The sequence below is a fragment of the Rhinolophus ferrumequinum genome, chromosome 4 (genome assembly GCF_004115265.2).
Source record: "Rhinolophus ferrumequinum isolate MPI-CBG mRhiFer1 chromosome 4, mRhiFer1_v1.p, whole genome shotgun sequence".
Lineage (NCBI taxonomy): Eukaryota > Metazoa > Chordata > Mammalia > Chiroptera > Rhinolophidae > Rhinolophus > Rhinolophus ferrumequinum.
In genome coordinates, this window is record NC_046287.1 from 99,305,323 (window position 1) to 99,331,266 (window position 25,944).

Below are 25,944 nucleotides of genomic sequence, written 5' to 3' on the forward strand. Positions count from 1 at the left end.
TTGTGACATGTATTATTTTTGGCCTGTATTATAGACAGAAGGAACTCAAGAGTTTAAAGTAATTTGCCTACAGTTGTAACTAATAAATGGCAGTGGGGAAACGTGAACACAGGTCTGTGTCAAATGCAGAACTCCCACTCTTCACTTCTCCCTTCCTCCCCAAATGTCAAGTTCTCCTCAAATAACTGTAAAAGGGTAAGATATTCCCAGTGAGTTGCCTTCTTGAAGAATGAAAATTCCAAGCGTCGCTTTTCTCCACGTAGCAACAGGAGCCCCTATAAATGAACTATTTGCCATAATGTTGCTGAATTACAATCAGTGCTAAAATACACCTTGTCCACTTGGCCAAGGAACGAATTTATGGGAAAATGAATAACGAGCTCCAATCAACTGGCTTAAAAAAAAAAATCTCTGGAAATTAATCTGTTAGTTGATGTCTTCCTGCACAACCATTTTCTTCCAATGCTTGTTATTCCAGTTTGGTAGGTTTTCCAGAAGGAAAGACAAATTAATACTAACGTAAACTAGCTCCCACATAACTTCAATCTAAATTACTATGTTGAAGGAGTTCATTTGGAATCTGCTCATCACTGTGAAATATCACAATTTCAGATTAGTTCCCCTGCAGCACCTGTCACTATAAAGGGCTAGTTATCTTAAGGTCCCTTGTAACTCCTAAATGATAAATCTGTACCACCACACTTTGGTTGTCAACAGAGAAAATGAGAAACAATGAAAATAAATGTGTTGGCCTCTAAGAGGTTACAGAATAGCAGATGGGAGGGGAAAAAAATCTGATTTGAGAGCCCTAGCATTCATAATTATTTCTATTACTCACAGGACAGTTAAAAAGATATTTAATAATCCAAATTGTGTTTTAAAAATCAAGCTTGCATGTATTTTAAAGACCAGGATAACACACATAATGTAATTGATTGCTGCATTATAAGTGACTTTTAGCTTCTTCTTTATACATTTCTGTCCATCACATTTATTCCTTTTATAATCAGTACAACAACAAAATTTCTTAAGCATTCATGTACTAAGAAAAATTTTGCATAGCTGTGAAAGGCTGGAGGATGGAAAGGAGGGGACAGAGCAGTTACAGGGGGTGGGGGTCGGGGGAAGAGCAATTAGTTAACTACATCCACTTCCAGAAAACGTCAGCCATTTGCAAACCAATGCAAAATTAAGCATCAATTCCACAACTGTGGAGCCCCATTGCTGGCCTATAAGTGAGATTAGAGGTATTTAAACTCGTTAGTTTAAAATATACCTAAACTAACCAATTGCTACTCCTCTGAAAAAAAAAATACAGTACCCACGAGTCACACAGACATAGCAATCCGTATGTTTTAGTAGGAAAGTATCACTGCATGCCCCCACGAACAGACTGTCCCTGCATCCATGCCTACGAGGGGACAGGTGCTTCCCTTCCAAAACACCCTCCAAAAGTACAGTAGTACGTTAAGTCCCTAGTAAAGTAAGACTGGGTCTTATATTAATTTTTGCTCCAAAAGACACATTAGAGCTGATGGTCGGGCTAGGTCTTATTTTCGGGGAAACACGGTAATTTAGACCCAGAGGGAAATGTGAACAGACACAGACCGGCCAGCCATCTACAAGCCAGGAGTGCCTGAGGCTATCAGAGCTAGGAGAGGCCTGGGGCAGATCTTTCTCTAGCACCCTCCAAGGAGGCGTAACCCTACCAACGCCTTGAATGAGGACTTCTGGCCTCCAGAACGGTAGGACAGTAAGTTTCCCTTGTTCGAAGCCACGCAGTTTGTAGTACTTCTTCCAGGTGCCGTAGGAAATGAAAACACTAGCCTACAACCTCCATGCAGCTAAGCACCCTCATCCACTGCTGTTTTCAAGAGCTACCTCGCAGTGAACAATTTCGTTTGTAGAATAAATATACAGTTGACCCCAGAATAATGTGGGGGTTGGGGCACTGAATGCCCCCCTCACACAGTCAAAAATCCACTATATCTTCTGAGTCCCCAAAAACTTAACCTACAGTCGCCGCTCAGCGTCTGCGGGGGATCGATTCCAGGATACCCCTCGGATACCAACATCCACGGATGCTCACGTCCCCTATAAAATACAGAAAGCATACAGCTGGCCCTCCACATCGCAGATTCCCAACCACGAACCGAGAATACTGTTTTTGATCCGCAGTTGGTTGAATTTGCAGATGCAAAACCCAGGGATACGGAGGGCTGCTGGTATATTTACTGAAAAAAAAATCTGCGTCTCAGTGGGACCACAAACCCCTGTCGTTCAAGGGAGACGTGTACAGTGACATTCATCTATGGGCACAGCAGTATACAACTCAGGAAAGGAATTCAGGCTGTTATTTCATTTTAGTTTGCTTCCAATTTTCTTAGGAATGGCTTCTATGAGAATGTTTGTAACATTTAACTATAGTAATATATTCTCAGTTGAAACAAATCTGAATTCATGTAATCATTCTAACCAAGTTGATATATTATAACTGCACTATCAAAATAAAATAAAATAAAATAAACAGTACTTCCAACTGAAAGGTACAGGCATCTAACATAAACCAGAATTTAAGTATACGTCAAAAACAAAGAGACCCACAAAGAGACACATGATAATAAAAACGTTGAAAGTCAAAAACAAAGATAAAACCTTGAAAGTAACAGGAGAAAAGGGACAAGTCACTTACTTACTGGAACAACAAAAAGACAATTGACTTCTCGGCAGAGACAATGGCAGTGAGAGGCAGTGGGGTAACATATTCAAAGTGCTCAAAGAAAAAACTGTCAACCAAGAATCCTAAATCCGTCAAAGCTTTCAAACTGTATGAAACACTTTCCCAGACCAAACCCCCTTCCCCACCCCCGCAAAAAAAAAAAAAAAAAAACCCACAATTTTTTGCTAGCAGACCTACCTTACAAGAAATACTAAAGGAGGTTGTTCAGGCTGCAAGCAAGTGACCTCAGACAGTAATTCAAGTCCACATGAACCATAAAGAGGACCTTATTATTTCACTACAAACAACACTATCAATACTTTTTCCCCTCTTTTCTTAACCGATTTAAAAGGCAACTGTATAACATAATAGGGATGTATATATAAAGTATTGCTTTATATACAAATGTAACATACATATAATATATTTACCAGTAAAAGGAAGGACAAAAGAGGTGGGTGGGAGCAAAGCTGTAAGGGGCTTATTATAAAAAACAGATGGTCAAGTACTAATTATAACAATGTATTGCTGAGTTTATAACATTAACAGATGTAATATGTATAAAATGCCACAAAAAGGAGAAAAAGCTTATAGCATGCAAAACTCAAATTCACTTTTACAGTCTCCAATATAAATGTACAGTTGTTTAGCTTAAATGGATATAGATGCATGTAAATATGTATCAAGTGAAAGAATATAAGTATCTTCTCGTTTCAAATAGTAAGTTCTATAAAAATCTAGTAACAATAAACTACTCCAAAAAATGGAAAGGGCAAGAATGAATATTTCACTTCTAAAACAGCAAAAAGTGGTGCTACAATCTTTTCATTGCTACATGAGTTACAGATCTTGTTAATGTTTGAGAATCCAACGTTCAACACATCCCCTTCCAGACCACTCTCGCAGATTTCATATGCCCGCTTTTCTGATATTTTTCTCTAATATGTGAATTTAAGTCTCATCTCCCCAAGAAGACCGTATCTCTCTCAAGAAAGTACTCGTGTCCCCACCCATTCACCTAGCACAGCACTGGACATATTGACTGGTTCTTTGTTTTTCTCATCTTGAACACGTCTCAATCTTTCCCGCTCTCTTGATTTTCCTCTCAACTCATGAGCAAAATGTGAAAAATAAAGTCCCTAAATGTTCAGGTTTTCTGTTTCAATCTATTTCTCTTAAGTTTACTGAGATATCGAATCTAATCATGACAGTTGTTTAATAACTGCAAAACAAAAATCTTTTGAGATCCGGCAATCTTCAACTTAAGAGTTTATTCTAATATTATTTTTAAGTGTGAAAAATCTATCTCACATATATTACAAGAATCGCCATCTTTTTCCAGCTTACGTGAGAAAAATTCCCACATACCCTTCCCCATCCTTTCTTCCTGAGGAGGCACACAGCCTGTTCTAAAAGTCTTCTCTCTAAAGCCCAAAGATTATCTTTTAATCAAACCCGACCATCATTTGAATTATTATAAATGTAAAAGGTTTTGATCTGTTCTTAAAGTCTACACACCCCGTGTTGAGCAATGCCACACAGTACATAGGTTTCATCCACTGTATCCATTTCCGTGATCTCTCACGCTACAAGGCGGTATTTACTAACTTACCAAAAGCTGTAAAGGTATTGCTAGCTAATTTTCCTTGATGCCCTGTTGTGTCTTTAAGTCTCTCCTGCGGAGACTGCTGGTGTGCTGTGCTAACAGCTCTTGAAGTGAAAAAAGCACGTTTTGCTACTCCTACGCTTAAAAAAGACAATAACCACCTCTTAACATCCACTTAGCACAAAAGGCATGTTTACCAATCCACTGAAACTTCTTTCCAATACTTCACCCAGCCCAAAATTCATTACAAGCCTCTTAGGAACCAATTTTCTGCATTTAATAGAAGGCTGGCTGGTTTTTTGTTAAAAATGTCTACGTACTGTGGTAGCAGACTAGTACTAGCCTACACCCAAAAATGTCTACATCCTGATCCTGGGAACCTGAGAACATGTTAGGTTCCACGACGGACAGGTAGCTAAGGTTGTTCATCAACGGCCCTTGAGCAGGGAGCTTGTCCTGGATCGTCGGGAGGGGCCCGGGGTAACACTGACAGACGAGGCCGGACAGGCAGTGTCAGAGGGATGCGACGCGAGGAAGACTGACAGCCCCTTCCTCCCCTCCCCCCCTCCACTGTGTAAAACAGAGGCGGGGCCACCGGCCCGTCCAGGAGCAGGAACAGCTAGGAAACAGACTCGCTCCTAGAGCTTCCAGAAAGGAACGCAGCTCTACAGACACCTTGATCTTAGCCCACTTCAAACTTCTCACCTCCAGGATAATAAACTTAGGTCGCTTAAAGCCACTGCATTTGTGGTAACTTGTTATTAGCATCCACAGGAAATTAATACACACACATAAATTTTCAGGTGATTTTAAACACTACAAATAGAAATAAATGCACTCTAACAGCCCTAAACTTTGCAAGGTAAAGTCACTCTATCTGGCAACTTCATGTTGTTTCCGAATCATATGCTTAAGAACTGGAAGTCGCTTTAATTGTAAGAGTAGTAAATACGTGACTTCAAAGCGGAAAAGAAAAGCTCACCTGGCCCGTGGAGCCTCAGCGCACTACCACCAGGCAAGGCTCACTCCAGGGCAGAGGCCAGAGTGCTCCGGGGGCCCGTGTGCTTCTGCGCTCGTAACACCACAAAACTACGTGTAGGTATAAAAAGTTACACTTTATGTGAAAGCTTAGCCTGACTAAATGTCTTATTTTGGGAGTACACTTAGGAAAATATTCTGCATATTCCATCTATCTGGCCTTAAATACGCTATAAAGACTAGATCTACATTCTAAATGTTTTTTGGAGTATTTCTTTAAAATAAAATAAAAACCGTATAGAAGCAGTTACAACCATTCTGCAACCCTGACCCGATGCTGGATCTACGCAATGATGATCAACAGCTGCTCAAAACCATTAGGTGGAAAGCTGCAGGGGAACTGCAGCATGGAAGACTCGCTGACCACTGGGTACCAGCACCTTATGTCACGCAGACAAGGCCCCGGTGCCTCCTCACGTGAGGGGACAGGAAACACGCATCACCTAGGGCACCTTTTCTTCCCCACCACCCACTGCCCACCGTTCTGGGCCTGCAAAAACGAAAGAAAACAAGGAATGTGGACCGACCGAGCCTCTCCATTACCAGCACACAAGTGCACAGGAGGGACATATGCTAACACCACGAAGGCGCGCAATCAGCAAACGCAGAAAACGGGAAAAGCTAAGGGGCAACCTCACTTCAACAAGACACGCACGGGTACGAGACCCTTACTTCAAAGACAGAACAACCAAATGCAATGTGTGAACCCAACTGTATAAAACCATGAGACAACTGGGCAACTCGACAATGATTAGATTGAGGGTTTAAGAAATTGGGGGTAGGGGTGGTGCACAGAGTAAAGGATATTGTGCTTGTATGGCAGGCGGTGGGGGGTTTGGGGGGACGACGACACTACATTTACATCAGCAGCAGTACGGTCCAGTGGCCAAGCGCTAGATGGAACATAGCGCGATCTTAGGCAGAATCCTCATCTCAAATCACTGACTGCACAACTGCAGGCGGAAGCAATCTATCTATCCATTCGTCCATTTCCTGATCTGTGAAACAATACTACTGCCTGGTGGCCCATTTCATAAATTTTACAGCTGTTCAGAAAAAAATCAATAATAAAGTGGTCTGAAATGTAAATAATATTGGTGAGGTTTCTTTACAGCAGGAATTGCCACAAAAATATGTTCTGCATAACTTATTTTTACTACTGACCCACAGTAATCCTGTTTTGTTGACTTTTTTCCAAGAAATTTTCTATGAAACCACTTCCTCTGATCCCTTGTCATTTGATAAGCTTCACACACAATAAGCTAAAAACCAGTAGAAGTGCCATAGTTGAAATGGGCCTAAGATTTTACAGACTTTTTTTCTGTCACTACTATGGGAACAAAAAAAGTGCATTCTATTTCTGATCTGTCTCACTTCCTTCACCTACTGGATCAAAAGCACGTCTTTTCATTAATTCATTTGGGTTCACAAATGAGATCGACAGGCTACAGTGTGATTATGAACACACATTCCTTTTTTCAAACTACCAGACCGCCTTCACACATGTTCGCCTAACCCAGTACAAACCTCAATGCATTTAACAAGTTTGAGGACAAGAATCCTGAAACATCAAACTACTTAAGCAATTTTAACCACTAAACTCGTTTGTTAGCTGTTTCATTCATTCTCATCTTCTCTCTACGCCCTTTTCCCTTCCTCATTTTTCTTCAAATTCCTGTTCAGAGCTCACCCCGCTCCCCTCTGCACCGCTCCCGCTCCCCAAACCTCCTCCAGGGGTCCAGGCTCCAGTCCAACACCAGGGCACTTCCACTGAAGCAGCACTAGCCCTTCGCTGTCAAGTCCATGCCACTAGTCAGTCACCTTGAGTCCGGTCTGCACAACTAGAGACTGTAAGCCCTGTGAGGACACACACCCAAACAGCCTGCGTATCTTGTGTCTAGTACATGACTCTACTTACGGAGCATCCATTGATATTGATTGTGACAATGGACCTGATTTGATTGCTCGAATGATGTTATGGGATGAATTGTGGCCCCTAATGAAGACATTTGAAGTCCTAAACCCCAGAACCTCAGAACATGACCTGTGTGGAAAGTCTTTACAGGGGTAGTCGCAGAGGTTAAAAGGCCATGGTGGGCCCTAAACCAATGTGACTGGTGCCCCTATAATAAGGGGGAAATTGGGCACGGAGACAGACATGCACAGAGGAAGACAGTGAGAACAGAGACGCACAGAAGCAGAGGATGGAGCGACACAGCTAACCGCCTAAGACGGCCAGCAAACCACCAGAAGCCAGGAACAGAGAACAGACTCTCCTCACAACCCTCAAAGGGACAAACTCAGCGGACTCCTTGATTTTGGACTTCCGGCCTCTCAAACTGTGAGACAATAAACTTCTGTTATTTTAAACCACAGTTTTCAGTGCTTTGTTTTGGCAGCCCTAGAAAACTAATACAATTGATATTTAAGAAAATGAAAACAGTATTATATAACCAAACCTTTCTAATACAACAGGACATTGAAGATAATGGAGAAAACGAGCATAGTTTTGACCCAGAATGAAGAAACATAAGGGCAAAGGAAAATGTCCATTACACATTAGGCGAAAAGAGTAAGTTGCAAATAAATCTCCAGATTTATTTGGAGGGAGGGAAATGACACAAAAACACAATACCATGTTTGTATACGCACAGAAGATGGCTAATCACACAAATGCACACAAACTCTTACATGCAATTCATTCTTGAAAATTCTTTGTAGGAGAATTCTTTTTTTTAACTTCACACAATTTTGTACTTTTTAAAGTAATAAATGTTTTTTAACTTTTTTACAATGTAGAAAAGAAACTACTGTTTCTAAAAGGTCATATTGTTCTTTAACAATGCAGTTAAACTTGAGTGATTCAATTCACTTTTAAATTTCTCGTTTTGATAGGTCAAAACAATTCATTAATAATTGGACTACGGAGGCGTATCTACCACTCCATTTCTAACAGTGACCATGTCATGTTATATTTCAGAGGCAGTATTAAACATAGATTGCAAAAATGACAGAAGGAAAAGAAGATAACATTTACTACTGACTATTTCATGTCTACCAGGCATCTACGTGTGGAAGTTTTACAAATGTTCTATCATCAAACTCCATTTCTCCACTGGGCCACACCTATTCAGTCCAGCCTCCTCCGTTACAGGACCAAGTAACATACTACAGAGCACCTTGTTAACGTCCATGTCAACCAAAAATGTACTTGGATATCCTAACTCTTTTTAAGAATCCACTTCAGATTTAGCACCTATAAATTTTCCTAAATCCAAACCCTTCTCCACCTTTGAGATTTCAATTTGTGAAATACCTACTAGTAACAGCACCACAAAGCAGCCACTCAGTAAACATCAGATCTCTATATAAGTTCCTCGGGAAAGGTGAAAAGTTATAGAAGTCATATTCAACTGTGCAAAGTCTGCTAAGACGGCCCGAGTCATGGTTAACAGAAAAGGGCAAGAACATGACAAGAAAGCCAGGCTCTTAGCCCTGAAATGGTATAACCTACCACCCAGTTAGTTCCAGGAGTGGTGGGGAATTCAAGCAACTAACGTCAGGGGTGAAAAAGTACAACACAGGAAGGCTTTAAGGACACAAAGAAGTGAACAACACTCAGACGGCACGGCCACGCAGAGCTTGGAAGGAGCGTAACCTGAGCAAAGGCAACCAGCAGTCTTCAAAGAACCAATGCGATAAACTACAGCCAACAAAAAAGGTGACAGATCACACTCGTGTCATTTTAGTTAAAAAGAGCAACCCATGACGTCTTCAAATAAGAAGACAATTGTGCAAACATGCAAGTGTGGTTATCGGCTAAGGCTTGATTTTTTATAGGAAAAAAACACAATCAGAAGTTGAAAGTTACTTCCTCTCAGCTTTCTATTTACAAAGCGGATTGTCAAAGTCAAGGCACCTGCTTCAATCAGGCACAGGAACACATCAGGTCTTTGTTAAGCTGGGTTCACTAGGAGGCAGATGTAAACCTCCTCAAATTAAAAATAAGCACAAATGAAACAAGTTGCCAAAGAAACTAATAAAAAAAAGTGAACTGTCTTTTTAAAGAAACATGCAAATAATGACAACAAAAGTAATTAACAAATCTGCCAAGCAGAATCAAAGCGCAGTATATTTTGGGGTTTGTTTTTGATCAATTATATCTAATTCTGAGGCTCTGACATTTCAAAATTGTTCCAACTTTGGTTCACTTTTAAATAAATAACTCTGATTACCATCAGTCTGCGGAAACCATCAGTGTTACACCCTTAAGTCCATCAAATAATGAATGATGAAAACACTTATTTCCGTTCCTCATCTATTCCTAAATGAACCAAGGCTCCCTCATTCAAAGTCTGAAACCCTCTAAACATTATATCCTGTTTTGTAGAAAGAACGCCCTTCCTCTGTTATTTCAAAACGCATCTTCCTCACACAATCTTCAAAGGACCAACTGGTACCCCCAGGGTACCACCTTAATCATCCAGTATATGAGTATCTTTTTTTTTTTTTTAATTCATTGGGGTGACAATTGTTAGTAAAATTACATAGATTTCAGGTGTACAATTCTGTATTACATCATCCATAAATCGCATTGTGTGTTCACCACCCGGAGTCAGTTCTCCTTCCATCACCATATATTTGACCCCCTTACCCTCATCTCCCACCCATGAGTATCTTTATAAAGCAAATTAAACACCAGGGAAATCTTTCTGACATCAGGAAAAAAAAAAAGGAACAAAATTCTAGAGAAAAAAAAAATTTCTTCAAAGATATAATGGCTAGATTTTTTAGACACAAATCATCACAAAGCAGAAGAAATGTTTTTATCTACAGCATTTCCCATTATAAACACATTTTGCATTCCAAAGAACAGATGCCTTTTATTTATTCTCTCCTTGCCCCTAGGACTGACTCAATGTGAACTTGTGGCCAGATGAGCTCTTTCTATGATCCTATTTTGAAAGATTACAAAGGTTCTCTTTTCAGGGATCCCTGGAAAACCAGATAGACCAATATTGTAGAAATGAACACAATCTACTCACTATAATTTTAGACCGTTAAAAAACATATTATTGAAAGGGAATTACAGGAAGTTTGCTGACATCAGAAGTCAACTGCTGCCTCATGGCCAAATAATTTGGCCAAGAATTGTATGTCAGTAAGAGAACCAAACCCACAGATACATTAGGAAAAAAGTAAAAGTTCGATGAACCATAAATTCCTAACACATTAGAATAAGCCAAAACTTGGCTTCGTCAATTTCCTGAGCATCCTAAGACCAGGATCATTAAAATACTCATTTTCAAACTTTGAAATGATTCCACTCTGTCAAAGGTGACTTGTGAGCCCTGTTGTAGCCCCCACGGTCCGGGGTGTCTCAAGGCGCCATCTGTCCTTCCCAATGAGGACAGGAGTCCTACCAACAGTGATCACGTAAGAATGATTACAATTTATATTTACAGTACAAAGGACGTCACATGTATCCTCTCATTTCATCTAATGGGGAAATTATTATTCCATTTCACAGTAGAAATCAGGGACATGGCCTATCGAAGCACAAATAATTCAGTAAGTAAAGTGGGACTCAAGGCCACACACACAGAGAAAGCTTAGAAGTTAGGGACAAAACATCCAAAATTCTTGTTTAAAAACGAAGGGAAAATAATTTTGTCTCAACCATAAAATCTGCTACCTATTGGCTTGTAGATACGGTCATGGATTGGGGAGCCATGCAATCTGGACCTCATCCCTAGTGGATGTGGGGTGACTTGGAGTTTGTTTTTCTGATCTGTGGAAGTGGGGCTAACATCAACCGAGCTCTCCTAGCTCTAAATGGATCTTCAAGATAACAGAAATGAGAAAAAGAGTATGAGACTAACAAAAACAGGACTGCATGAGTTTGAAACACCTCAAAAATCTCTACGTGTACAGTACTGTTCGTTTTCTTAGGTGTGAAAACAGTATTGTGCTGTTGTTACATACAGTGTCCTTCTGTTTTTGGCAGGTGTCTCATGAAGGAATTTTTTTTTAATGCAATCTGATAGTTCCACAAATATAACAGAGATAAATTTGATCCATTTAGATTTATTATAATTAATGAAACAGAGTTTATTTCTTCCATTTTATTTTGGTTTTCTATTTATCATTCTTTTTTTAATCTTGTTTCTCCTATTTTCCTGCCCTCAGAGTTTGAATGATAACATTTAAGTTTCTGCGGGTTTGCAAGCAAGGAAATTCATTTCTTGTGTGGTTGTGTACTTATCCTCAGTTTTTAACATGCATGTATAATTTTAAATTTTCTCAATTGGGGTTTCTTGGGAACAAGACTTTTAACAGGTTTCAAATACTCTATGAATAGTCCTCTACCCGACCCCATCTCGTTATTGTCATCATTTTAGCTTTAAAAACCAAATACAAGTAACTTTGACAATCAATAGAATGAAATTTACCAACATATTTTTATCAAGTCCATTGTTTCTTTATCCCACAACTTTCCTCTGAACTTAAATTTCCTACAGCTAAATACATATTTTATTGGTATTTTTATGACAGTTAATAGTTGGTAAATTTTCTTGGTACTTCTTGATCTGGCCCCTTCGTCCTCTCCAGCCTTATTTCTCCCAAGCCCCCTTCCATGCCAAACCTACAGAACCTAAAAGTAGCACCTTCTCCCATGACTCTACACCTTCGCTCACATCTGGAATGCCACCTCTGCCTATCCATAAAATAGATGACTTCATTTCACGGTTTAAATCTCATCTATGAAGTTTCTTCCCTGGAAGCCCTCTTCGCTCTCCCAGAGAGAAATAACCACTTTCTATTCCACACACTCGTACTACGTACACTAACAGGAAAAGCGTCTCATCATACTCACTTGTTTTACATGTCTATCCTTTCCCCACCTCTTTCTCATCATGGCACACACAGAAAATAGTATGTGTAGAGCCCACAAAACTTTACAGATAAGACTCTTCTCACCTAGATGTGACCGGTCAGGGGTGTCTGGTCCATCCAGACAGCTCCTGGCTGCCCAGGGGGCAAAAGGCTGCATTCTCTGCACAACTGGAATCCACGCGGGACACACGAGATAGGAAGCCTGTAAGACCAGGGCTGATCATAGTCGCCTCTGTATTCTCAGCACCCACACACACCCTAATATAAAGCAGGGCTCCACTAACACTTCCTGAAAGTACTTAACTGAAGAAAAGGCGTTCGTTACTGTCCCCGTCCCCCCACCCCCAAAAGCATCAGTATCAGCTTAAGAAAAAAATCCTCCCCTCCTCCAACGAAAAACACTTATTCACTATCAGGCAGAAGGTTCATTAGGTCACTAAAACAAAAAGCACAAAAAAATAAAATCAAAGGCTACAATACTCAGGCAGACTTCACTGAAAAATACTATAACTTAAACCACTATTCACAGGTAGGAAATGCATGGATGGTTCCTGGACCTATGAAACATTTCTGTAAGAACAGCTGTCAGTTATCACTGAAATAAACATAACTTCTTGTTTTAAGCTGGAATACATTTTTATCACCATGCAGCTTTAGACATGTGCATTACTACAGATGGCGATCCCAAGCAAGCTTATACATCACTCTGTAGACACTACACAATTTTTAGAAAAAGCTAATGGTCTTTCTTACAGAGAAGCAACAGAAAAGCATAAGCCAGTGAACACATAGGATTATGATGCGTTACAGAATCTCACTCAATCACGTTCTACATTAAATACCTCGTACTTCACACTATCACAGAATTCTTGAGTACTTCTGTGAAAGTCGTCAAAGACTTAATAGTTTTTTCTCCAAAATAAATGTATACAAATTGTCTCTCATCTCTTTCTAATACAAATTTTGTGCATAAGATTTTAAATGATCAAGATTATATATAGGTATTTTCAACAACACTGGGTCTAACTGCGTTTTCAACTCAGCAATCCATAACTCTTCATAATATCTAGCATTTACCCTTTTCTTCCAACACCTCGAAGGACTTCAGATGGGGAGAGAACAGGTTTTAGACATGATGTCTCAAGCAGGTTGGGGAACCGCACTGCAGGCCAACAAGAGTAACAGGACAGAGGCAAAAGGGAATGAAGTGCAATAATAGGGCCCCAGTAAACAATAGGAAATTCTGAAAGGAAATATGCTTAAAGCTGACTTTACCACACACACCTCGCCCTAACGACAAAAAGTTATCATGCGTTTTTTTGCTTAGTATAAAAAATACGGTAAGATTTTCTTCTAAAAGTAGCACTCCCAAGTTATCTAAAGTTGTAAAACATGCTTGAGAATGTCACAAATTAGACCATTTTTATTCCTAGACAAAAGGAATGACATCTCTTCCTACAAACTATTCAAAACAGAGAAGACAATCTACATTCTTAGTTGGTATATCACAATCTAATTCACTTAACTTCAAAATCAATGTGTGTTTTCTCTGAGGCATATACTAATAAAACCAGTATTTCTTATGATGAAAATGAACGGAAATAACTGTATTTCATAAAACAAATTTCAGTGTTGTTATAGTGTTTGTTGAGCTAACATGAATGAGTACAGGTGAGCCCTTCTTACGCTGAGGGTAGCACATCACTTCAGAAGGGTAACAACAGCCATAACAGCCCGTTACAGAGTGATTCCCACGGGCCAGGCAGGGATCACTCGACAACCCTACGAACGAGATATTATTTTATCCCCATTTTACAGATAAGAAATCGTGGCACAGAGAAGTTGTCCAAGGGCATACTCACAGCTAGAGAAATGTGGCATGTCAAACAAGGGAACCAATTCAAATCTTTTTTAAATGGCATTGAAAAAGCAAAAAAAAAAAAAAATGTCAACAATAAGTCAACAGCTATGTGAATTAGCTTATTAATGAATAAAACGGTGATATCACTAACCTTCACTAAATGCTTTTAAAGGAAAAAATATACATTCACTTTGGACTGTAACTTTCCATAAATTCAGTAACACTAAAAAGAAAAACTGGGAAATTGCGCATGATTCATATTTAACTATGTCTAATTCCGTGCTCTTCATATTATCTAAAACATGATTAGCACTCGCAAAATGATGATATCAATAATCACTTGTAAACTCTCAGAGGATCAGAGAGCACTGAGTTTTAGATCTAGATGGAAACACATAAGGAATAATTATCCAATCCCTTTATTTTTTTACATATGAGAAAAATCAACTCAGAAAGTTTTACGAGACTTCCTCATATAGATCTAAACGTCAAAATCTGCACTAGAATTTACTTTCTGATCCAACTGTCCTTTTTAGTGCATCATGCTGGAGGATACATAACAAAATACTATATAAAATTTCTGAAATTGACCTACTGAAAAAGAAACCAAAACAAAATTAGATTATTTAAATCTGAAAAATGAAGGTTTCTGGAAAGGAATTAATGCTAAGTAAACAAATGCTTAAATAATCTGAGACAGTAAAAGTTTCAGGAGAGCCACAATAAATATGACTTTTATGGAAGAAAGAACTTGTAAGTGACAAAAAGGGGGTGGACTCAATGCCTATGGGGCTTGGTCAAAAGCCTAGAATCGAACAAGACAAGAAGACGTGATAAAGTCTTGCTGACACTGGCCTCATCGCATGGTGGTTCATGGTAGGGTAGATAATTAACCTATTTTGAGATCTATTATAAAACGATTAGCCATAGGTAGGTGGAGAAAACCACCAGAAGGTAAGCAAAGCCATATGATATAAAATAAGACCAGAGTATTTATACACATTGCAGCACATAAGTGATTATGGTATTTAAAACTAAGCTTTTTAAGTATATTTAAGTTTCAAATCCCAATGGTCTTACCTTTATTTGCAATAACTAATAAGTGCCTACGATTAGAATAGCCCATCGTCCCTTATAACTACATAACTTTATCCTCTAATAATCATTATAACCTGCCAAGGACTCAGTAGCTTATCACTGTGCCTTACTGGGTTCAAGTCTTGCTATTATCATCATTTTAAAGCATTCAACTCTCCATGCTTCTCTGAAATAGTACAAATTTTAAACCTAACAAAACAATCCATCATTCATGGGGCAAATTAAATGTAAAATTTTATCTAGGGTATAAGCTCAATTAAGGGTTTTTTTAAAAAGACAAAATATGCTCTGGAAGTTCAAAATATTTTCTTTTTGCTTTCTTAAGAGGTTCCAAACTCTGTTTTATACAGTATTTTCCAAATTTTCTATAATAAGAACGTGTAATTTTTAATGTCCAAAACGTATTCTAACCAAATTCAAAAGATCAGCAGGCTTAAATAAAAATTCATAACACTTATGCTCAATGTTCTCTACTAAGCCTCCTCAAATACGTGCTACACATTCCTTGTCAGCATTTAACCAACATTTATCCCTGATAGAAGACTCCTTATTTCTGAAGTTTTCATCCCTCTTAAATTAACACTCTCAGTAAAAACAGCAAAAATTAATAAAACAATGGCAGCTCACTTTGAATGTGCCTATCATAGAGACACTATTTGACTAATAAAGTATCAGTAAGAATCAATTACATATTTTACTTACACAAAAATTTCATCCCCCGTATTTCTTGAGATAGAACCAGGAATTTTATTACTTAACACAATATTCTGACTACTTGAAGAGGAGACTATCAAACCACCCCCCTCAACAAGGCAAGGGCTTTGAGCTGTTTGCTCCCTTACCTTTCTTTCTGGAGTGCTTTGACAGACCCACATCTAACTGGTAGTGAGTGACTGATGCCAGTGAAAAAGAAGACAAATAGCCAGCTTCACCTGTGACTTTCCTCCCATAAGTAGATGCAAGTTTACCAGGCACAGGGTGCTGTGCTAGGTACAGGCTTGTTCAGGCAAACCTGTCAGATGTCAGACCCCCCTGGCAGCTAACTTGTGGCCTTGGCCGCACTGCCACCTTGTTCTATCTCACCCTGTGACTGGGGATGGGCAAGTAGCAGCCAGGCCAGTGCCACCTATCCCTGCAACAACCTCTGCTCTGTCCTATCCCCTCCCCAAGCCACACAGTAAGAGAGTGTAATTATCACAGTGGGAGCTAGCTGACAATTAAGGAGCCCTCCTGCCGGGAGTACCGACCTCCATGCAACAGCCATGGCCCGTGTCACTGTCCGGTCCCAGACCACCAAAAACTGCTCCATAACTTCCACCTCAGTTTCAAAACATAGGCCTCTCTATACGAGTATGTTTTCGGCCACTTTTCCCATTATTTCACAATTATTAAGCATAATATTAAATATTAGGTAACTACTCTGTGCCAGGCCCTGAAGTTCGAAGCCACTTCAGAGGCAAAACAAACACTGTGCAATACTGACAATGTATTTTTTCACGGACAAATAAGAGGCATTTTTAGAGATACCTTTGCAAATGAATTCATTGCAATCTAAACAATCACTCGTTTGGGTCAGGCTAATTTAGGAAAAACAAACTTTACTAATATTCACATGTAGCAGAACAAGAGTGATCTAGAGTAACACATATCTGAAGATTTGCTGTTAACAGAAAAAGTTACCCAACCCTGGTAGTGCCACTTTGCCCAGGTACCTTACATTGCCTAATGAAAACTTTATAAACTTTATTATTTACGGAATAAAATCTCAATTCATCATAAATGTTTTCACAGCTACTGATTCTGAGAACTATCTTTAGGTGCAGCCCCTCCACCACTCCACACACATCCCAATCTCGTCCTCACTTACTGGTAGGAAAAGAGGGAGTGGGGAAACTGTTTTATTGTATGCAGAAGTTAGTGCTCCACCAAAGGGCAGAAATAAATGGTAGTCCTTCCCCTTGAGGCTTTCACAATCCAAAAAGCAAAGGAGAGAAAAATTTACAACATAGTACATACGAGGCTATTGAGATTACAAAAAGCAGTGAAATTACAAAAGGAAGACAGGACAGGGATTGCCAGGGGAAGGATTATTCAAGTAATGTCAACTGCCTGACAGTCAGGTATGAACTCACTGACAAAGGGGGAAGGGGGAAGTGTTCAAAGCCTAGCAAAATAGCATCTACAAAGGCAGAGAGCCAAATATCTTTGCTTTTCTTGATTGTCAATTTTGTAATTCTCAGGAGGTGGGTTACAGTTTTCTTTAAAGAATAACATTGCAGATTACTTTCAGATATTTGCATTACTTTAGAAACACATCAGAATTTATTCAAATATAAATATAGATGCAATTTTAACACTACTTTTGGAACAATCTCATTTGGCCAGGCACTGGTTGGTGTTTCTGTATTCGCCAACCATACACACCCACCACATGCAATGCCCCAGAGCGGAAACCCTAAAAAGAGCTTTGGAGTCTGACATTGAGATCAGAATCCCACTTACTCATGTTTCCTAATCTGATTATAGCATGCGTTATTAATCTGTTCATTTGAATACTGTCCGCCTCAACTAGAATGTAAACACCATGAAAGCAGGGACTGTCTTGATCACCGCTGCATCCCCAGCACTCAGCACTGAGTCTCTACCACTAAGTAGGTGCCAAATGTGTACCTGATATACTGTGTGAATGAATGGTTAGGAAAGAGTAGTAACACATCATTCCAGAAGTACTAGACTTTGACAATGAACTATGACCTGACAATCCGTGTAGCTCAGCAATCTGGCAAGATTATCACTTTCAAAGACTTAATTATCACATTCCTTTTGAAATATGGTAAGATAATCACCAGCATATCTAAAAATAATTAATCCAAATGACCCTCAGAAATCCTTTCAATACAGTTCCTTTAATATCAGTGCTTCCTAAAATATAAATTGTGAAGGGAAAAAAATCTATTTCAGAAAACGCATTCTCCAATGATTCATGCAATGTGATTTCTTTAATCCTGCAGATTTTAACCCCACCTGATTTCGGCCATTTTTTACACTGTTCATCAACATCTAAAGCAGTGTAGAATCTGCTTCTAGAGTACCTTTTGGATCTGACTCACCACTCCTTTAAAAAAGATACATAAAAATGCCTCACCCTTCAATGGAAGACTGTTTGGGGACCTCCTATAGACAGAAGGAAAGATTTCAGAAGTCTTCAGTAACATGATCACCAGGCCCACGTTGCAAAGAATAACTTTTTCTGCAACGGCTCCTAATTATGATCCCTAGATGTAGCCTCACAGAACTAATGAAACGAATTTGCCCCATCGTGTGGAAAATTGTGCTTCTGCCTAAGCACAAAAACACCGAGATTTACACGCACCCACGTTTTGCTTCATTCGGGACTTTTCCACAGGCATTAGCACTTCGCTGTCAGAGTCTATTTAAAAACTCCGATAAAACACACACAATAACGCTCGCAGTCAGTCCCTGCACAGAACTACTTCGAGCCACACACAGATGTGCCCGGTGTATCAAGTAAACAAATGACAGGAAAGCTTAAGCTGTTTTCAATATTATCGTGGATTCCCAAAGACAAGACTGCCACCTGGACACACGGTTGGAAAAAGGAGAGCTCGTCGCTCTCAGAGTAGAAATGGGGAAATTTTCCACAGCACTTATTTAAAGTTTCCACCTTCATACACACCCCCTTCTCCAGAGCACCGGGTGGGGGACTCGGCCTCGCCCGCGCCGCGGGAAGGAAATCTGCACTTGACTTCCGTCCTTTCTCCCGCAGGAACGAGACCCTGCCTTCCTGCCGGCGGACCCCCACCCGCGCCCAGGGCCACCTCCCCGCTCCGCGCACCGCCAGACGGAAACGGCGCGCGCCGCTCCGCGTCCTTCCACCTCCGACCCCAGCCGGGACCGCGCTCCAGCTCGCGCGCCCACAGCCCGGCGCTCCCCGCCGCTCGGCCCCGGCGCCGCGGGAAGACTTCAGCAGTTGAGCGCCGGGGCGCTGGAGACCAGTGCCCGCTCCCCGCTACGTCCAGCACCGGTGTCCCCTCGCTGGTCACCCTCGAGCCGCCCAGGCTCGCCCGCCGCCTCCCCCTCCCGGGGGGCCGCTAATACCCGCGCCCCCTGCCCGCCGGAGTCCAACCGCCCCCGCCCGCCTGCCGCCTCACGACCCGGCTCCGCGGACCACCCGGGTGAGTGGCGGGGACCAGGGCCGCACCGCCCGCCCGCCCCAGGGATCCCGGGTCGCCCCGGCTGCCCTCCCGCCGCACCTACCATGGTACAGATGGAGGCGAATTTGGAGACTGTCATTAGGATTTCCATCCGCCCAGCGCCATCTTCCACCCAATCACAGTGGCGGCGGCGGCGGCAGCGGGCGGGGGAGGAAGGGAGCCCGGCCGCCCGCTCACACTACGGCCCGCGGGCGGACCCCGAGCCGCCGCGGACCCACGCACGGAGCCTGCTCTGCCGCCGCTGCCGTCGTCGCCGCGGGCGCTCCGGCACTCCCCGCCTCGGGCCCCAGCCCCCGCCTGCCGGCCGCCCGCCCCCGGCTCCTCCCCGGCGCAGGGCGCAGCCGCTGCCTCCGGGCCCGCGCCTGCCAGCGAAGCCACCCGCCGCACACCCCGCCCAGCGCGCTGAGGAGCGGGCTCCGCTGAGGCCCTAATGCCCGGTCTGCCCCGCAGCTGCGCTGCCCAGCGGCGCGCCCCCCCCACCCGCCGCGTACGGGGACCGCCCCACGCGGAACCCCGCCCACTCCGCGCGCCAGGACCGCCCTGCGCGCGGCCCCGCCCACTCCCCCGGCGCACGACTCTCCCGCCTGAGGTGCGCCTGCGGGGGACTCTGGAGCCGGCCCCGCCCGGCTCTCGGCCAGGCACCGCCTCCTGCCCGCGTCGCGGTCCTAGAGCCTGCGCGGCAGCCCTAACCCTGGCTGGGAGGAGCTACCCGGGGAGGTGCGGGTCGCCTCGGAGGCCACCTGTGTAAATCCTGGAAGGGGCTGATCGCAGGCTCCAACAAGGGCGACCCGACAGGTATTCCGCACTGCTGAAACAAATAACGGGGGCGGTGATCTGGTAATTCTGAGTGGGATGGGAGGAAACTTGCTTCTGCACAGTTAAAATAACCCAGGAAACCCAACGTCCCAAGCACTTACCAGTGGTTTGTATCTTTTTATATTAATATATAGTAGGTGAATTACCGGGGTCAAAATCCCCTAACTTATGGGTCAAAAATCCCTAACTTAGCAAGACTAAATAGAAAATGAAAGAGGCAAGCAAAGAAGAAACTATGTTTAGCTCTTTGAATGAAGAAGAAAGGTAAGTAATGGGAGGGGGGGTGGAGGGTGGAGGGCAAAGCTGCCTCTTTGCCTGCCTGTTGGCCATAAATTTAGAGTATGTTTATAAATATAGTTTCTAAATATATTCATTCAGAAAATTGAGTTGCAAAATAGGGAAGATCTCAACCCAGCAGTGATAATGATGTTACCGAGACATGAAGTCTAGCAAGTGAGAAAAATGCCCGGTGAGAAATATTTAAGTAGCGTTAGCTAGTGGTATAGTTCCTCTTTTCTACTTTCATAAAATTGATCATTGCACCCTTTTCTTCGTATCAAGCAACTCAGCTTTATTTCTTCCTATTTGAGAAAGTAGTTCAAGTTAATAGAATAACTTTATAAATTAGAAAGCTTGTGATATTTTTCGATTGGTGAAATACAGTGATGGGGTGCTTTTCTGGGTTCCCCCATTTCAGTGGGGCTGAGCTTCTGATAGAATTGAATTCAGACAAACTTCTAAAATCAGATATGCTTTACCTCATTCAAAAAAGCATTCAAAGAACAAAACAAAACATTCGAACAAAAATCTAGGTGAAAAATAGATTTCTGATGCATGAATAGTGTTTCCATAGTGATTTCCATTATAAGCTTGCTTGGGGGGAAAATGCAAATAGAACATAGCTCAATCCCATAGTAGCTGGCCTGGTTCTCCAGGCACCTGCCTCCATGGACGCTGGGGCACTCCCTCTTTGCCTGATACCCAAAGCCAGTGACGAGGACCTTGTTTGTCACTCCAGGCATTCAGGTATGCGGCTGTTTCCTGCCTAGACTTGGAAGTCTGTCTTGTGTTCCATCCTGCTTAGGCCTCCAGGACCTGCCTGGGCCTCCCCCCAGTGTCACCATGCCCTGGGACCCTGTCTCGCCTATTTGGATAAATGTCTATTGTCCTCCCTACTTGTTCCAGCAAACAGGTCTAAAGTGCCAGAATTTGAGCCCCCGCCTCCCTCTACGCTGCCCACTACCATGCCTCCATGTTCGTGAATCCTAAAATGTCACAGGAACAGAGGCCACCAGCTTTATACATAAGCTTCTGATAGAATTATCTGGAGTGGTGCTTAGTTGATGTTACAGCCATCTATATTTGCAGGAGATACCATAACACCTAACTGCAGAACCTCACAGTGCCTTGTCTCTCCAGCCTAAGGTTAATGGGAGAGGCACAAACAGAGAGTCTTTTGTGTGCTGGGCTTTCCTTGGGTGTTTTCACCATTACATTACCATATGTAATGCAGTTGAAGGTAAGATTTGGCTGAAACGCCACACTTTGGCACCCAGAGCTTGGAGACGGTCATCTGGGCTTAGAACACAGGTTTTACCTGCAGCTATATAAGTTTTACAGAGAGCTTCATTGTGTCTAGAGAAAGATGAGCTTGTATACAAACGATTTCTTTTGGTCCTTCCTGAGAGTGTAAGCTACAAAATAGACCCAGATAACCTCAGGGATCAAGCAAGTAAACAAACTAGAGACCAGCTTAATCCATTTGGTCAGCACATTTTTAAAAATTGTTTCATTTGAATACTTTTACACAACCCTCTGCTGTCCAGTTCCTTGCAAACCACCAAATATTTCTGTTACTCATCCTGTCTCCCCGCTAACCACATGTCGCTTCATATATTTCGCCATCTCTCTTCTGCCTGACGGTGCTAACATACATGACATGCTGCCTGTGATGGAGTGGGGAAGGAAGTGGTGGGAGAGGGTAGAGAGAGTGTGTAAGGCACCCATAATGACAGGCAGTGCTTATCTTTACACCTAGCATTTTATCAAATCTTCATAACAACACAGGGAAGTAGATGCTGTTATTATCGTCATCCCCATTTTCTAGATAAGGAAACTAAGGCACAGAGATACCTTTCCCAAGTGAGTGGGAGCACAATATGCCATCCCCAAATATACCACTTTGGCATATTGATTATTTTGAATTAAAGTTACTTGCAGCCAGTCCAAGAAAGATACCCTGAGCCCCCTGAGTCCTTGAAAGCAGGAGATACATCTCCCATGTGCAAGGTCTCCCGGTACCAGGACGTAGAGAGACACCCTTATCACCAGACATGGGAACTCAAGGCCAGAATGCTACATAAACAAAACTTGGTACTTCTCCACTCAACAGCTACCCCAAGCCCAAACCCGTTTGTTTTGTCAATTCTTCACACGTATTTTTCTTTGTCTAAAAAAGGTGTATAAACTGCCTGCTTTGGTCACTTCTTTGAGTCTCATATTTCTATGAGCTCCTCTACGTACAAATTAAATTGTTTTTCCTCCTGTTAATCTGGCTTATGTCAATTTATTAGACCAGCCAAAGAACCTAGAAGGGAAGAAGGGAAAAGTTTTCTTCTCCTGCACAAGATGACACAACTCGTGGGAGAACTGAACCTGGCTCCAGAGGCCACACTTGTATCAGCTCTGCTACGCCAGCTCATGTGATGCTAGTAGAATAAGCGTGAGAGACACTGACTCCTTTGGGACTGGTGTGAAGGTTTTAGCTACAAAATATACTCAAATAGATATTTCTTTGTCTCGCTTTCCTCATCTAGAAAATAAGAGTAACGATTATGGCCACCTCCGAGGATAAAGCATGGAGCATGTTTAGAATAGGGCCTGGCCCGCAGCACAAACTGGAGAGCTCTGAATGGCCATTCAGAGTCAACATTTTAAAAGTCAAGGGGGGCAAATACAGCCCCTCAGGCTGCCAGATTACTCCCTCAGACGTAATGAGGCTCTGCTATATGCCAGGCACCTAATTAGTACTTAAGATGCATTTTCTAATGTAACCCCTCCAACGCCCTTGAGCTCAATCACTTCCTGCTCCTTTTAGCACAGTCACCACGGTGCAGCCCAGCCAGGGCAGAACGGGGGTCCACTCCCAGACACTCTGACTTGAAAATGCCGGATCTCTCCCCTGCTCTACCCTCCCCATTCACAGTTGAATGAATCAGCTTTCTAGGTGACATACATGAACATCATCCAGCTGTCCAAAGGTAGATGTTAATCAAAACAGTGATGTTCTTTTGTTGTTTGAATCAACAAACCAGCCACTTACTTTTCAAAGCTGACTTCTAATCAGATGAGCAAAGCTGAGTCATCTGCATAATGGATATGTGACTGATTTGCTGGGCAGGATGGCATATAGCGGATATACCCCAAAACTGTCATTACTGAAATCTAGGCTTAAAAGAAAAGGGCCGAAGACACAGCCCTGTTAAACTCTATTTAAAACTGAAATGTGAATTCATTCATTAAAACAAATACGTGTTGATCATCTTCTGATGAATAAGAGAAATTTTCACCCTCAAGAAGCGCACAGCCCATTGTGGTGAACAGATAATTTTTATGGAAAAGGAGCTGAGAAAATGAACCAAGTGCTGTCAGCTCCCAGGGGGGTGGGATTAGCTCAGTCTACAGGAGGGATAAACTGAGGTCAACTTCGAATCAGGAAGAATGGGATGAACAGTGTGTGGGGGTTGGGGCGGGTAGGCAGTGGTCTTCCAAGCAGAGGACAAGTTGTGTGCAGGGACCTTGAAAGAGTGTGGGATGTGCCTCAGGCTGTGACATGGGGTGTGTTGCAGGGGGTTTGTAGACATGGGTGGAATGTTAAGGGGACGAGCTGACCCACAGTGCCACCAGCAAAGCTTATGGTCTCTGGGATCTCTACTGTCATATCCATCGACAATAACTGGTACAATCAGCCTACTTTAAACCCTCTTCCTGCTTCATAATATCAGTTTAGATTCCCAGTCCTGCAATTTGTTGCCACTAAACATGGCAGAGAATTTCAAGAAGACATAAAACAAACAGGTCTGTAACTGGGGAGAAAACCTTGACTTCTGGTGAGTACAGAAGTAAACCAGAGTATCTTCTTTGTGTACTTAGCTCCTCATTAAGCAGGGCCTGACTGGAGGCGACTACCCAGACGCTGGGAAGGATGATGCAAGCTTTCTAGCTGTTTAGAGAAAGTTCAGAAGTTCCTGAGCTTAATTTGAGGAGACACCGTTCCCAATGCTTTCATGATCCACCCCTTTTGTCTGTGAAAAGAGGACAGAGAGATACAGCCACAAAGTGTAGAACACACGCTGACAACCTCGCATACACACATGATCCATTCTGGTCACGCAATCATTCAGAAATGTATATGTGGCTTGCATGTTTTGAGTCAATACATACCTGTTGAGTACCTCCTACTGGTGAAGGATTATGGTAGACACGTAAGGAGCAAGAGTCCTGCCTTCAGAAAGTCTGCCCTCTGATTGAGAAGATGTGTACACAGACAACTTTAAATTAGACAAGTGCCCATTATGTGATTTACACGATTATAAGGGTTCAGAGGAAAGAGTGATTGTTTCTTCGTTAGGTATCAAATATGCTACCACATACTAGAAGGTCACCTGACCCAAAGGGAAAGCTGGAAAGTCTTAAAGAGTAACAGAATTATATCTTTTAAGAACAGATATATCTGTTGTCTCCTCTCCCTCCTCTTCCTCCTTCCTGTCTTTTCTGCTTCATCACGTCCTCTTCCCCCTTCATCGATTATGTTCCTATCACACTTGCCTCCACTTTGTTTCTTAAACACCAACGAGTTCCATGCCCCCTCTGAGCGTTTGCACTGGCCATTCCTCTCCCTGGAACAAATGGTAAGCCTCGGCTACATGTCACCTCCCCAAGGAGGCCTGCCCTGATTTCTGAGCCCCTCTTCTCAGTGTAAGCTCTGTGAGAACTGGAGCCCTGTCTATTTGTAGAGCTCCATCCCCAACAACTGAGAGAGAATAGTAAGTGCTCAATAAATACTTGTTACTGAATAAACTCAAACTGATAAACATCAACACTTTAAGTATGTCCAACTCCAGAGCAAATAAAAAGAATTCTGGTACATAGAAGTGTTTTACCTTGACTACATCAACACAATAAATTTGAAGGTTCCTAAAGCACTAACAAATACTCTGCTGCTTCTCAGACCGTTCTCACCTCAGCGTTTGATCAGCTCTTGAGAAAGTTCATCAGGGGAAAAAAAAAAAGTATTATAACACCCTCTGGATTCCAAAAAGTCTCCAGCACCTATGTCTAACTTCCACAAAGATAACTCCGATTTTCTTCATTGTGTTTTTAGGTTTTTTCCACTGTAGAGACAACTTCTTCCTTCATCCTTCCCTCTCCGTATTACCTACTCCTAAAATGTTTCAGGATGGGTTTTCTATATGCGTCACAAGAATTTAACCACGTTTGGGTTAAATTTGACTCTCACTTGTGATTTTACTGTCAAATTTGCATCTTAGCACCCATCAGGCTTCCTGGCCACTTGACCTTAATTTGCCTACCTTGGGCACACAGTGATGGGCAGCGTACCACCTGGGGCTTTCCTGAAACATTCAAGTGTGTCATCAGTTACGGGGAAAGGGCC

The 25,944-nt window shown here is 42.2% G+C and overlaps 1 protein-coding gene across 4 annotated transcripts in view; it reads right to left on the reverse strand.

Moving 5' to 3' along the window:
- Nucleotides 1–19,803, reverse strand: part of USP12 (ubiquitin specific peptidase 12) — a 140,344-nt gene extending 120,541 nt beyond the window's left edge. Inside the window, exon 1 of one of the 4 annotated variants that reach the window (XM_033104437.1) lies at nucleotides 19,498–19,751. In XM_033104437.1, the coding sequence (XP_032960328.1) occupies nucleotides 19,498–19,545 (48 nt within the window). In that variant the 5' untranslated portion in view covers nucleotides 19,546–19,751. Of the gene's footprint in view, nucleotides 1–19,497 lie in introns of all 4 variants that reach the window. The other 3 variants (XM_033104436.1, XM_033104435.1, XM_033104438.1) reach the window with 3 other exon arrangements.
- Between the last annotated feature and the right edge of the window lie 6,141 nt (nucleotides 19,804–25,944).